The 14832-nt window shown below is 39.7% G+C and overlaps 1 protein-coding gene across 2 annotated transcripts in view; it reads left to right on the top strand.

The window, feature by feature from the left end:
• Positions 1-14832, top strand: part of LOC140495802 (ADP-ribosylation factor-like protein 13B) — a 189163-nt gene that overhangs the window by 145327 nt on the left and 29004 nt on the right. For both annotated transcript variants that reach the window (XM_072594935.1, XM_072594934.1), the window contains one exon: positions 12573-12822. In XM_072594935.1, the coding sequence (XP_072451036.1) occupies positions 12573-12822 (250 nt within the window). The remainder of the gene's footprint in view (positions 1-12572; positions 12823-14832) is intronic.

Here is a 14832-nt window from a genome sequence, read left to right as displayed (position 1 = left end):
AGAAGGACTTGGACAGGCTAGGGGAGTGGGCAAAGAAGTGACAGGTGGAATACAAAGTGGGAGAGTGGGAAAGAATAGAGGTGTGAACTATTTTCTGAAAGGGGAAACGTTTTGGAAATCTGAAGGACAAAAGGACTTAAGAGAATGTTGAACTGGTACTCCTAAGGTTAACATGCAGGTTCACATTTGGTAGTTAGGAAGGCAAGTGGAATGATGGCATACAGAAAACAAGGGCAGGGCTGTACTGCTGAGGCTGTGTAAGGCTCTGGTCAGACCGCATTTGGAATATTTTGAGCAGTTTTAGGCTCCATAGCTAAGGAAGGATGTGCTGACATTGGAGGGGGTCCAGTGGAGGGTCATAATAACGATCTTGGGATTGAAGGGCTTGTAATAGTATAGAATAGAAATTTATCATCACATGTCCTTTACATGAAAAATACAGTGAAAAATAGCGCAATCACCCCACCACAGTGCCTTCATCAATGACAGAAGTCATGCATAATAATAAAAAAAGTAAAATTAAGACAATATTCATCACAGTTAAGTTATCAGCTCCAGGGCTCGGGGAAAGCCAATTTAGGATCGATGGAATACCCTGAAGACACAACTGGGCCAAGACCACCACACCAGGCTGCTGGACACAGGGCCCGAAGAAGAGCTTAGAAGACGACCATACCAGGGCGAGACCACCAGTCCTGAATGAGACTGCCTCCTGGGCCGCTGGAATACCTGGATTCTGAAGACAAAGAAGACCTCCACATGGGGATGAGATGTCCACTCCAGGACAAGATCACCATGCCTGGAGACAGTCACATAGTAAGAACGCCACACCAGGCTCCAACCACCTTTCTCCTCCTTCAGGTGCCCAGACCTAGCTATGGACCTGAAGCCTTGGCCTAGCCTGTGGGTCGAGGCCAGGGGAGACAGCCTGAGACCTGTTCCTCGCTCACTGGTAAACCGCGTGCTAGGGTAGAGACATGTCCGGCTAGTCCTGGCTTTGCTGCTGCTTCCAGAATCCTCCTCTTTCACTTGCCACTTTCCGGGCTCGAAAGAAAACAAAGAAAAAAAGTAGTGAAAGAGCAAAAGTAAAAAGAAGGAAAAAAAGAGAAAGAAAGCTAAAAGGGGCAGGCAGACCTTCGGTTCATCTCCCCTACTCCGTCACCATCTTGATCAACAAAGAATATGAAGAGCAGCTGAAGACTCTGAGTCTGCATCTGATGGAGTTTAGAAGGATGTGGGGGGATTTCATTGAAACGTACAGAATAGAGAGACTTGAATAGACTAGATGTGAAGAAGATGTTTCCACTAATAGGAGAGACTAAGACCCAAAGGCATAGCTTCAGAGTGAAGGGACAACCTTTTAAAACTGAGATGAAAGCTTTCTTCAGCCAGAAGGTGGTACATTTGTGAAACTCATTGCCACAGAAAGCTGTGAAAGCCAAGTCGTGGAGTTTCTTTAAGATAGAGATAGATAGGTTCTTGATTAATAAGGAGATTAAGGGTTACGGAGAGAAGGTAGGAGATTGGGGTTGAGAAACTTATCAGCCATGATTAAATGGTGGAACAGACTTGATGGGCAGAATTGTCCAATTCTGCTCCTATACCATATGGAATAGTGTAAGAAAACAAGCTTTGAAAGAAAACAGCAATTTAAGCAGAATGAGAAAAGGGTGCTGAATAATTAGACTGTTGTTGCATGGAGATGCAGCAAGAACTGTTAACTGAGAGAAAGTGAGGGCTGTAGATGCTGGAGATCAGAGTCAAAATGTATGGCGCTGGAAAAGTACAGCAGGTCAGACAGCATCCAAAAAGCAGAAGAGTTGACATTTTGGACATAAGCCCTTCATCGGGAATTGTTAACTGTCAACCTAAATAATCTGAAATAAACTCAGATCAGACAGGTAGGTTGACATTGGCTTGGACCTTACCATAGGAATGTAGCAGGGATTGGAAGTCTCCATGACCCTTTCATCAGTAATAAAGTTGCAAAGCATAGATGAATGGCTTTTGCCTACAAAGGACAGGATACTTTGTGTTACTATATGTAGTTTCTAGTATATGCAAATAAATCATGTTGTGAACTCAACTGTTAATCTTAAATAAGTTTCTGGTATAATTCTTAGCACAATTAGAACTATTAGTGAAATGTTATTCAGTATTAGACTCACATCTAATGTTTGTATGGAATTGCGTTGTTTGCAAGGAGGGATTGGTTGCGTACTAGTGCCATGTTACACACCAAAGGCATTATTTGGTATGATCTACTAGTAGTTGGGATATTTGGCTTACATCCTTGATATTGGTTTACATCAGCATTGAACTTTATATCGCAATGCTCATTTGTATTGCAAGCAAAATGACTTTTTGGCTTGAAGGGTGAATCCTTTTTTTGGAGAAAACCACTCAGGTAATTACGCAAAGTAGTACCTTGACTCAGGTAGCTTCACCTTTCAAATTTTTGAGACATCTTCCCCTTTCAGAATAATCTGAGATAGACTGGGAACCATTCAGGGCCAAAATGGTGGTATAGTCCCTTTTGTAAATTTGCACATTATGCAGTGTGTGATAATCTGATCAGTGTAGCCATTATTAAGCAGGACCTACCTCAATGCCCTACCTCAATGTTTAACCTAGACATCAGTAATTAGCTCTATTTACTAGTCTGTTGATATGGTTGATCTTGTAGTGTATGGAAAATCCCAAAGTATGAGCAGCTTGCGATAGATAGGAAGAGAGAACACATTGGCAAATTTCCCAACAAATACATCAAAAACTAATTTTATTGCTCATTTCAATAGTGATTTTGAGTACAGGATAGAGTTTATTAAGCTGTGTAAACAAGTTCTTTGCATTTGCAGATACAAATATTGCAAACTTGTCATTTATGTTTTGAAGTTGTGCAAGAGATAGGAGGTTCGTGTTCCTTCCATCAGTGACACATTTCTCAAGGTAACCAACAACGAAGCTAGCAAGTGCTGTGCCTAGAAGGGATACCATGGCAACATCATCTATTTGGGCATACATGATGTTATTGAAACTGAACTCAACTACATGAGATGCTAAGTTCATGAGTAAAATGAATACATTTTCAGACTCCAGTGCCTTATCTAGATTGCCATGATATAGTGAAGTAGAGCAAATGTCAATGGCTTCCTTAACCAGAACATTACAGAATAATGTAGCAATGCTACAGGAGCACATAGGCATCATATTACACCTGGAAGTCTTGTATCGTCTTCATAAAAGTGAAGAAATCCTTCAAAGTGCATGTGGAAAATACAGTTAAAACTGGTTGTTGCTGTTCATTTAACCATTTAGCTAATTCATACTTTGCAGAGCCAGCCATAGATAAGATAGTTACATAGAACATAGAACATAGAACATAGAAGAATACAGCGCAGTACAGGCCCTTTGGCCCTTGATGTTGCGCCGATCCAAGCCCACCTAACCTACACTAGTCCAATATCCTCCATATGCCTATCCAATGCCCGCGTAAATGCCCATAAAGAGGGAGAGTCCACCACTGCTACTGGCAGGGCATTCCATGAACTCACGACTCGCTGAGTAAAGAACCTACCCCTAACATCTGTCCTATACCTACCACCCCTTAATTTAAAGCTATGCCCCCTCGTTGTATGCTTCAGGAAGCTCATACAAACATGGGCACAGTAAGGTGTGAGGGCAAATTCTATCATATATATCATTAAGCAGACTTTTGTAAGTCTAGCTGTAACTTGTCCTTGAATATAGCTGTGTAGTGGTGAGTTCTAGAGATGTAAACATGGAAAGGTCATTGTGTCCAATGTGCATTTTGTTAGTCATGTTGGTTGAGTATGACTACACCAGATTTACAAATATGTGTATTGGGATTTCTCTTGAGCCTGCACAGTACAATCAAACATTTGCCTGGCATATGAAAATTTGCCAAGTCTTTGAGTGTTTCACAATATGCATGTCCCAGATTTGGAGATGCCAGTGTTGGACTGGGGTGTACAAAGTTAAAAATCACACAACACCAGGTTATAGTCCAACAGGTTTAATTGGAAGCACACGAGCTGTCCCAGATGTATTAGACTGTTCTCAGGGCTTCAGAATCTTGGTTGGATGCTGGCTTGTGATGATAAAGGAGTCCAAACTCAGTTCAACCAGCTCAGACTTGCAAATTTCTGAAGACCATGCTCACCTTTAAATATGGCTCTGTTCTTAGACAAGATTTATTAACTAATTCTGACTGTTCTAGGAATTATACCAGAAACCACTTTGCAATTAGTTGTTGAGCTCTGCCGTGACTCATTCATGTGTGGAAGAAATTGAATATTTTAACACACAGAACTTTGCCTTGATCTTTATATTGCACATTTTTAATTAAGAAAATGGTTGTAGCTATTGCAATACCTGCTCCATTCCCCATGCAATGCCCTCCCCAATGCCTGGTTTGCATTTTTTCAGCTATTTAAGATGCACAGTTAATAATTTCTATTGGATTTCTGAGCCAACCAATGAGCAAGCTCATCTCAAATAGTATGAGTTGGTATACACTTTATAAATTTTGCTTATTGTATCACACTCTTGATTTTATTTTCGGTCTCTTTTTAGCAATGTTTAAGTTCTGTAAAGCACACAATTGTTAATACATAGGAGCACTGAAGATTTGAGCTCACAAATTAGCCATGCCTCAAGCTAAGCTGTAGCAGTACAGTTGCAACCATGATATCTTGCCCACAAAATGAAAATTGTTCAGCTATGTACTATACACCAAAGGCAGTGCAAATCAATTGGACCAACTACCACCCCATCAAACCACTCATAATCACATTCACAATTAGCAGCAAAATATGCAACGCTTTGTCAAAAATGCTATCAAGTGGCATTTATTCAGCAAGAACTGGGTCACTGATATTCATTTTGGGTTTGGCCAGGACCACTCCACTCCAGAATTATATTTCAACTTTGGTCCAGAACTGAAGTAAGAGTGACTGACTCGGCCAATGATATGAATGCTAAGCCTACAAAAGCAGGTTAGAAGCTAATTATTTTGTGGTGAGTAACGCGTCTCCTGACTCCTGACTCCCAACATCTGTCCACAAAACACAAAATGGGAGGATGACGGACACTCTCCATTTGCCTGGTTGATTTCAGCCCCATCAATACTGAGGAAGCTCACTATCATCCAGATGTGAGCAATCCACTTGCTTGATACCCCAGCAATATCTGACGTCCACAAGATTCACTGCAGCAACTTGCCAAGGCTCCATTGACAACACATTCCAAAGTGGAAACTAAATATTCAGGAGTATGAGATTGCTTTGATAATATAAGATGGATTTGTACATGAGCAAGAAATTAACTTGCAGTGAATTACCTAGAATCCATGTGGTTGGAGATAAGACGAAACAAGGGATAGATACATTGGTCAGAGTTGTCCAAAGGCCCCATATATAACAGAAATCTTACAGTAGAGCAGAGAATAAATCAAGACACAATAAGAGTATGCTAAAAAGCATTAAAATACATTAAATATGGGTGATTTTAATCTTCATGTTCATTTGGAAAATCAGACTGACAGAAATATCCATAGGAAAAGGAATAGTAAATTCAGGATAATTTCCTAAAACAATATGTTGTGGATCCAACAAGGGATCAGGCTATTTGGATCTGATAATGTGTAATGAGACAGGTTTTATAATTGATCTCAGATTAAAACATTTTATAAAGAACAGTGACCATAAATTGATAGTATTTAAAATTCAGTTTGAGAGTGAGGAACTTAGGTCAGAAGAAACTGTACTCAACTTAAATAAGGGAATTATAGTGAATGAGTGTACGATTGGCTGGACTGGACTAGGAATTGGGTTTAATAGGAAAGATGGTTGATGAGCAAAGGCAAGCTTTTCTAAAAAAAAGTTCATGACTTGCAGATAAAATACATCCGAGTGAGGAAGAAAGATTCTTGGAAAGGGATAAACTGACTATAGTTAACCAAGGAAGTTAAGGATAGTATCAAATTGGAAGAAAAAAACATACAATGTTGCAAAGAGTACTGTTAAATCAGAGAATTAGCTCAGTTTTAAAAACCAACAAAAAAGACCAAAATTTAATAGAGAGGAAGAAAATAGGTTGAGGGCAAATTAGCAAGTAACATTAAAAATAGATAGTAAGAGCATTTTTAAATATATGAAAAAGAAGAAAGAGGCATCAGTGAACATTGGTCTCCTGGAGAATGAGACTGACAAAATAAAAATGGAGGGTCAGAAAGTAGAAGAGTTGAACAAATATTTTGCATCAGCATTCATGGTAAAGGATACTAATAGCATTATCAAAATGCTAAATAGTCAAGGTCTAAAGTTGGGGGAGCTGGGGTGAAACAAACCTAATAACCAGCACTAGAGAAACAAATGGGGCTAAAGGCCAATAAGCCCCCAAGACCTGATCGGTTACATCCTAGGATTTTAAAAGAACGAGTTACTGAGATCGTGGATATGGTAGTGGTATTCATACAAGAATACTTGGACTCTGGAGAGTCCTAGAGGATTGGGAAACTGCCAATGTAATACACTTATTCAAAATGGAAGGGAGACAAAAAAGACATGTAACTATAGGCCACCAGTTTGTTGGTCATTGAGAAATGTTCGAGTCTATTATCATGGATAATATAACCAAGCAGAGTCAGCATGGTTTCATTAAATGGAAATCATATCTGAATAATGTATGACTGTTTTTGAGGAGGTAACAAACAAGATAGATGAAGGGAAACTTGTTGATGTAATATATTTGTATTTTTAAAAAGCATTCAATACAGTAACACAACTACTTAGTAAGGTATGAATCCATGGTTTTGGGTAATACAATATCATGGATAGAGGATTGGCTAGGAGAAGACAAAGAGTTAGGATAAGGGAGGTATTTTCAGGATAGCAACCTCTAAATAGTGGAATGTTACAAGGGTCAGTGCTGGGGCCACAATTATTTACAATATATATGAATGATGACGGAATATTGATGACGGAAGTAAATGTACTATCACTTTGTTTGCAAATGACACAAAAATCAGTGAGAAGGCAAGATAGTGAGGATGACACAATGAGTCTATCAATGGATAAAGACAGATTAAATGACTGGAAAAGAGTCAAAACACAACTAGAATACTGTGAACTGTTTTGGTCCCCTTATTTAAAGAAAGATATACTCACATTGAAGACAGTCTGGAGAAGGTTCACTAGGTTGATCCTGTTGTTGGTAGGATTTTCTTACGAGGAGAGATTGAGTAGTATTCATTGGAGTTTAGGAGAATGAGAGGTGACTTTATTGAAACATATAAGTTTCTTAGGGGGCTTGACAGGGTAGATGTGGAGAGGTTGTTTCCCCAACTGGGAACTTTTATGACCAATGGGCATAATCTCAAAATAAGGGGTCACCCAATTAAGACGGATATGAGGAAGAATTTTTTTCCATTAGAATCTGTGGAATTCTTTACCACAGAGGGCTGTCAAAACTGGGTCACTAAGTATATTCAAGGCTGCGATAGACAGAAGTTATGAGGAGCAGAATCAGTATAAAGGTAAGATAGGAAAATGGAGTTGAGGATTATCAGATCATATATTGAATGTCAGAGCAGACGTGATGGGCTGATATCCTACTTTTGCTTCTAGATTGTATGGTCTCATGGTCTTAAGAGTCACAATATCCTGATCTTAAAATATATTGCTAATTATTTACTAAACTCAGCTAAAATCCTGAGACTTCCTTCATAATAGCACTGTGGAAATACATTTCAGCACACAGACCGGATGTCAATGTCTTCTTGAGGGCAGATATGGGTGGTCAATAAATGCTGATCTTACAAGTGTTACCCATATCCCATGAATAATTGGAAAAAAAGTTGTGAGAGTATATAGCAGGATGACATATCATTTTTGTATTTATCAACTTACTTGTAATCAGGGAGGGATGCTGGAGAACATTAGGTATTTTAATGGAATGCCTTTGACAATGCACAAAGGAAGTCAAAACTAGGTACAGTTTTGAGATGAGGTATAGTTAGGGGCTGAGTTGTTATTCAGTTTGGGTTTGTAGATATAATTAATTTTAAAAACTGCAATTCACCAAAATAGGAGAGATATAACTAGGGTGTAATAATTTTATGTAGGGCATTTCCATTTTAAGTGATTATGAAATGTTTAATGCAGAAAGCTGACAGGTGGTGTGCAGATGTGTTCTTTCTTCATTCTGTACAGATAGATTTGTACCTTGTACTTCCACAGGCAGAAAGATATAACTGCAGTGTGATAGATTTGTAATGGGACCTGCTTATACAAATGTAGACATAGTCATTTATAAAGGAAATAATCAGCAGGAAATGCCTCAAGACCTAAGATTTTAATGTACTATAGATGTAATTTTATTATGCTTTCTGATGCTAATATTCAAAATTTTGGACTAGATATTATCCTATGTTTACTCTGATTCGCAGTTCTTTTTGTTTTAATCTCTGAACATTTACTCAGGACAAGAATTAAAGCGCAAAAGTCTCAGTATTATGACTATTAATAATGTATTTATGATTTTGTACACATTGCATAGAGCAATTATTCCTAAGGAACATGATTCAAACAATTGCAACCATCAATGTTGCTACCATTATCCTCTGTCTAAATCTGTCCATAACTTCAGGATTTAGTGCAAATACAGATAAATACAGCCACAGGCTGCACTGAGGCACTGTCCCCACCCAAGTCATAGCCGTTAACAAAATCTATCAACTTGGAAAATGCTTCCTTGTTCCCTGTGCCTCCATCACATGTCAATGAAGTAAACATGAAAAATTAAGATTCAGTCAGCAAGGCTTAGTGGGATTTTTGACTACCACTGAACAGCAGAACTGGTCCTGAAAATTATATGAGAAGTTATCAATAATGATTAATTTTAAATGTAATAGTATTAGTCGGAAAGAATAACTCAGTCCTTGGGGAGACCAGTCCCATCTTCACATGAGGATACCTCCATCATGTTATGTGTACTATCATGATGCTAAATGGAATAGACTTTGAATAGATCATGCATATCCATCCACTACATGCTGTCAGTTATTACCAAAGCAGTAGAATTATATGGAAGAATTTTACAACTTCATGATCCAAAACATCCCCTACACTGCACACTCAAACCAGGGGATCAACCTCTTTTGCAGGAAGGCATGCCGGAAGCTGTGCCAGGCATACCTAAAAATGATGTCTCAACCTAGTGAAGCTACAACACAGGACTCTTTATAAGCTAAAAAGCATAAACAGTAAGTGATAGACTCACAATCTGCTCTGTTTGGCTTCTGCCAGGCTCACTCATTTAACCTCTTTACAACCATAGCTCATACATTGACAAAAAAGCTGAATTCCAGCTGTCACCTCATGGGAGAGTAACTGCTCTTGACATCAAGACCACATTAGATCAAGAGTGGCATCAAGGAATCCTAGCAAAACAGGAATCAATGGGAGCCAGGCAGAAAACTCTCCACTGGTGAAGCCATACCCAGCATAAAGAAATTTGATTGTTGGAGGTCAATCATCCCAAATCAAGGACATCTCTGCAGGAGTTCCTCACCGTAATGTCTGAGGACCAATGATATGTAGCTGCTGCGTCAATGATCTTCTCTCCATCATCGGGTCAGAAGTGGCAATGTTCACTGATAATTGTATAATACTTAACACCATTTATGACAACTTAGATCCTGAAGCAGACCATGTTCAAATGCAGCAAGACCTGGAGAATTTCCAGGTTTGGACTGACAAGTAACATTTGTGCCACTGAAGAGGCAGGAAATGATCACCTCCAACAAGAGAATCTAACTATTGTCACTTAACATATCATCATCATCATCATCATCATTGAATCGCCCACTATCAGCATTCTGGGAATGGCAATTGACCAGGATCTTAAATTGACTCATCATAAAAATACTGTGGTACTGGAGCAAGTTAGAGGCTAGGAATTCAGCAGTGAGTAACTCCCCTGCTGACTCCCCAAAGCCTGTCCACCCATCTACAAATCCCAAGACAGGAGTGTGATGGATTACCCTCCACTTTCCTGGATCAATGCAGCTCCAACAACACTCAAGAAGCTTTACACAACAAAGTAGCTCATGTGATTGTTACCACATCTTAAAATATTCAGTCCCTCCAATATTGATGCTCAGTAGCAGCAATGTGTACTATCTATAAGATGCATTGCAGAAACTCTCTAAGGCTTCTTAGATAACACCTTGCAAACCCACAATTGCTACAATCTAGAAGGACAAGGGCAATAGTTACAAAAAAACACCACCTGCTGCAATTTTCCCTCCAAGCCATCTGACTTGCAAATATATTGACGTTCCTTCAGTGTAACTTGGCCAAAATCCTGGAACTTCCTCCCTAATAGTAATCGGGAAGACTAACGGAATGTTAGTCCTTAATACAAGGGGGTTGAAGTATAAGAGTAGGGAAGTCTTACTGCAACTATGCAAGGTATTAGTGAGACCACTTCTGGAGCATTGTGAGCAGCTTTGGTCCCCTTATTTAAGGAAATATGTCATTACATTGGAGACAGTTCAGAGAAGGCTCACTGGAATGATCCCTGACATAAAGGGATTGTCTTATGAGCAAAGGCTAAACAGTTTGGGACACCACTCACTGGAGTTGAGCAGAATGAGAGGTGATGTCATTGAAGCACATTGGGTCATTAAGGGGCTTGACAGGGTAAATACTGAGATGTTTTATCTCATGCTAGAGTCTAGGACAAGTGGACATTGTCTCAGAATAAAGAAATGCCAATTTAAAACTGGGATGAGGAGGAATTTCTTCTCTCAGAGAATTGAGAGTCTTTGGAACTCTTTGCTACAGAGAGTTGTGGGGGAAACATCTTTATGTATTTAAGGCTGAGACAGATTCTTGGTCAACTTTTCAAGGATTATGGGGAAAATGTAGGAAAGTGGATATGGGGAATGTTAAATCAGCCACAATCCTCTTGAATAGTGGAGCAGGCTCCAATGGCCGAATAGCCTATTCATGTTCCTGTTTTTAATGGTTTTGTGGTCTTATGGCATTATAGTTGTACATACAGCAAATGGACAGTACTGACTCAATAAGGCAGCTCACTACCATCTTCTCAAGGGCAGTCAGGGCTGAACAATAAATGCTAGCCCAGTCAATGATGCCTACATCCTATGAATGAACAACCAAAGCATCTAAAAATAAAGTTTGGTTTCATATTCTGCTTTCAGTTGCACCAATGTGTACATCCCTATTTTTACACCACGCATTGTAAACTTGTAAGAAATGATTTGTTTATTCCTGCTTTTTATTTCCTTGTTGGCTGTCGGTAAGAATACTTTAATATGATTGGCTGCTTGGATAATTTGATGATTTCATTGCAGGTTGATCATGGAACTCCTAATTAAACTATGTTGCACATTTAACTGCACAGAAAGAGAGAGGTAAATCTATCCCCACACAGATTATGGACACACACAGTGCATTGTTCTTCAATGTCAGTGCTGCAAGCATCTTTGCTTTACCACTGACTCTCAATTATACAGTGGTGAACCCTATTAAAAGTGAATATATTCTTTGAAACAATGTATATTATGTAAATGACACAGTTCACCAGAACCAAAAGGAGAGATGATTGCATAGCTTGATATCTGCAGGCTTCCCTTCTGTTACATTCTTGTGCTGGAATGTTCCTTCAGTGTCCGATTAAGGGGTCACCATAATTTCCATGGAATATCAGTAGAACTTCCAGATACATGCTACAAATAGCCTTTACACTGATCCTAATGAAAGTTATATGGCTGATCGGGAGAGCACCAAGGGAATTCCCAGTGTGGCTCTCCATTGCTTTGGATTATCTCAAGCAAAGCAGACAAACGAGAATAATTTCAAATGTATAATACCATGTCCAATTTGGATAGGTCTAAAATACTGTTTCTAACATCATAGATTCAAATGATGAGATTACCATTGTTAATTCATTTTCTGTAGTCATGCATGGCATTGTTATTATTTTTTACATACTAAATCACTGTCATTTGGCAATTACCTTACAGTAATTTGCACAATTTTAACTTTTGCTCAGGCTACTATCAGTGGGCTTCTTCTTCTCTAGGCAGCGCCTATGATTGTTACGTGTTGCTGAATCATCAGCTTATGCTGTGAATTTGTATGAAGGCAGGATAAGGAGGCAGACTCCAAGTCTTCTTCAGTCAGAACAGGGATTGAATCCCATGCTATTGGTGTCATTCTGAATTATATATCAGCCATCTTGCCAAGTGAGCTAGCAGGTTTCCAGTCCCCGTGCTGTAATCCTTAAAATTAAACATTTCTGTATTTCTTGCATTTCATACACTTTGCTTTTATTACAGTAAGGAAGAAAAGCATGAATATGTACTGTGATTTGAAATTAAGGCACTTTGCTGGAACAATATTAATTTACTGTTGTATAATCCTGCTTTAATAGATCTGTCACATACAAAGTGGAAAAAGTATTCCAGTTCCAAAAATAACATTAATATTTTGTGACTTCTAATCATTGTTTCTATCCAGAATCTCCATTCTTAATTCGTCCAAGTGGTGGATTTTCCAGGACTGATCTCAAGGTAGATCGGTTTAATGTGACAATATTTGACCTTGGAGGTGAGGAGAAAATCCGAAGTACTTGGAAGAATTATTATCCTGAAGCCCATGGTTTTATTTTCGTTGTTGATTCGACGGATGTGAAGCAGATGGGGGAAGCTAGAAATGTTCTGTCTGAAGTACTAAAACATCAAAAGATGTCTGGGAAGCCTGTTCTTGTGTAAGTTCTGAAAATCAATAATCAATAAATCAATAAAAATCATTTGATGTTTAAAAGAGGACAAGATTGATAATGAGTTGAAGAAAGCTTTTGGTTTATTGTTTGCGCTTAAGTTAGCTAAGTAAATGGTATTAACTTGAAAATCCATTGTATCATTTCCTTGTGAGAATTTTAAAATTTCAATGAAGGACAGTTTTTTCCTACCTGTTTCTTTCAAGTACAGTCATTTCTCCTCCATCTCTCTCCCAGCTTGTGGCACATGTTAACTAGCCTCATCAACCTTTCCTTTGGTTCCCTATCCTACTGTAGCAACCTCCTTACTACAGTATGCTCCTCCTAAGTTCGTTTTGTTCATCAGCGCATGCTTATTGGTACAGTTACTTCTTTTTCTCTGGTGATGATTCTATCCCTTCCGAATGGCAAATACCATCCCCTACCATAAAAAGTCCCTTAGAACATAGAACATAGAACATAGAACATAGAACAATACAGCACAGAACAGGCCCTTCGGCCCACGATGTTGTGCCGAACTTCTATCCTAGATTAAGCACCCATCCATGTACCTATCCAAATGCCGCTTAAAGGTCGCCAATGATTCTGACTCTACCACTCCCACGGGCAGCGCATTCCATGCCCCCACCACTCTCTGGGTAAAGAACCCACCCCTGACATCTCCCCTATACCTTCCACCCTTCACCTTAAATTTATGTCCCCTTGTAACACTCTGTTGTACCCGGGGAAAAAGTTTCTGACTGTCTACTCTATCTATTCCGCTGATCATCTTATAAACCTCTATCAAGTCACCCCTTATCCTTCGCCGTTCCAACGAGAAAAGGCCGAGAACTCTCAACCTATCCTCGTACGACCTACTCTCCATTCCAGGCAACATCCTGGTAAATCTTCTCTGCACCCTCTCCAAAGCTTCCACATCTTTCCTAAAGTGAGGCGACCAGAACTGCACACAGTACTCCAACTGTGGCCTAACCAAAGTCCTGTACAGCTGCAACATCACTTCACGACTCTTGAATTCAATCCCTCTGCTAATGAACGATAATACTCCATAGGCCTTCTTACAAACTCTATCCACCTGAGTGGCAACCTTCAAAGATCTATGTACATAGACCCCAAGATCCCTCTGTTCCTCCACCTGACTAAGAACCCTACCATTAATCCTGTATTCCGCATTCTTATTTGTTCTTCCGAAATGGACAACCTCACACTTGGCAGGGTTGAACTCCATCTGCCACTCCTCAGCCCAGCTCTGCATCATATCTAAGTCCCTCTGCATCCGACAACAGCCCTCCTCACTGTCCACAACTCCACCTATCTTCGTATCATCTGCAAATTTACTGACCCACCCTTCGACTCCCTCATCTAAGTCATTAATAAAAGCCCCCTTGGGGCTGAGTTTTATAATCCTCAACCAATAGCTCTTCTGCAGGACCCACAAGAAATTTTCCACCACACTCCCACCTGCCCCTGATCCATCCATAATTTTCCAAGAGGTTAGCAAAGCCTAGGGACAGCTCATCCACTCTCACCTTAATTTAGTATCTTATGTGATCAAGTCACGAGTATTTTAAGTCAGGGATTTTTTTTTAGGCTGTCGGGGGCGGTGGGGCGGGGGGGGGGGGGGTGTTCAGTGGCATTGGGGAAGCTTGGCAGGTCATCCTTCTCATTATGCAGGTAAGAAGAGGGAATGCTTCACTCAGGGGCATTCCTCCAGGAATTAGAATCTGGTACAATCCTAGACCTGGCCACCTATGCTGCTGGAGCTCAATTCCAGATTGAGGTGAGGCTACCACTTAAGTGAGGGGTGGAAATCCAGATCACAGCCTATTAATGCTCCTGCCCTTGGTCACTTTACCCACCATAGTACTTCCAGTGTTCCCATGCTTCCAAAGTTCTGGAATGTATTGACCAGGAACAATGTCCTCAAATTTCTGAACTCTCCGTATTCAGCTCTCACATTGTCAGCACCACTCTGAATAGAATGATCAAAGCCACCAA

The sequence above is a fragment of the Chiloscyllium punctatum genome, chromosome 25 (assembly GCF_047496795.1).
Source record: "Chiloscyllium punctatum isolate Juve2018m chromosome 25, sChiPun1.3, whole genome shotgun sequence".
NCBI lineage: Eukaryota > Metazoa > Chordata > Chondrichthyes > Orectolobiformes > Hemiscylliidae > Chiloscyllium > Chiloscyllium punctatum.
The sequence above is the reverse complement of the archived record's forward strand: the minus strand, read 5'-3'. Positions and strand labels throughout refer to the sequence as shown.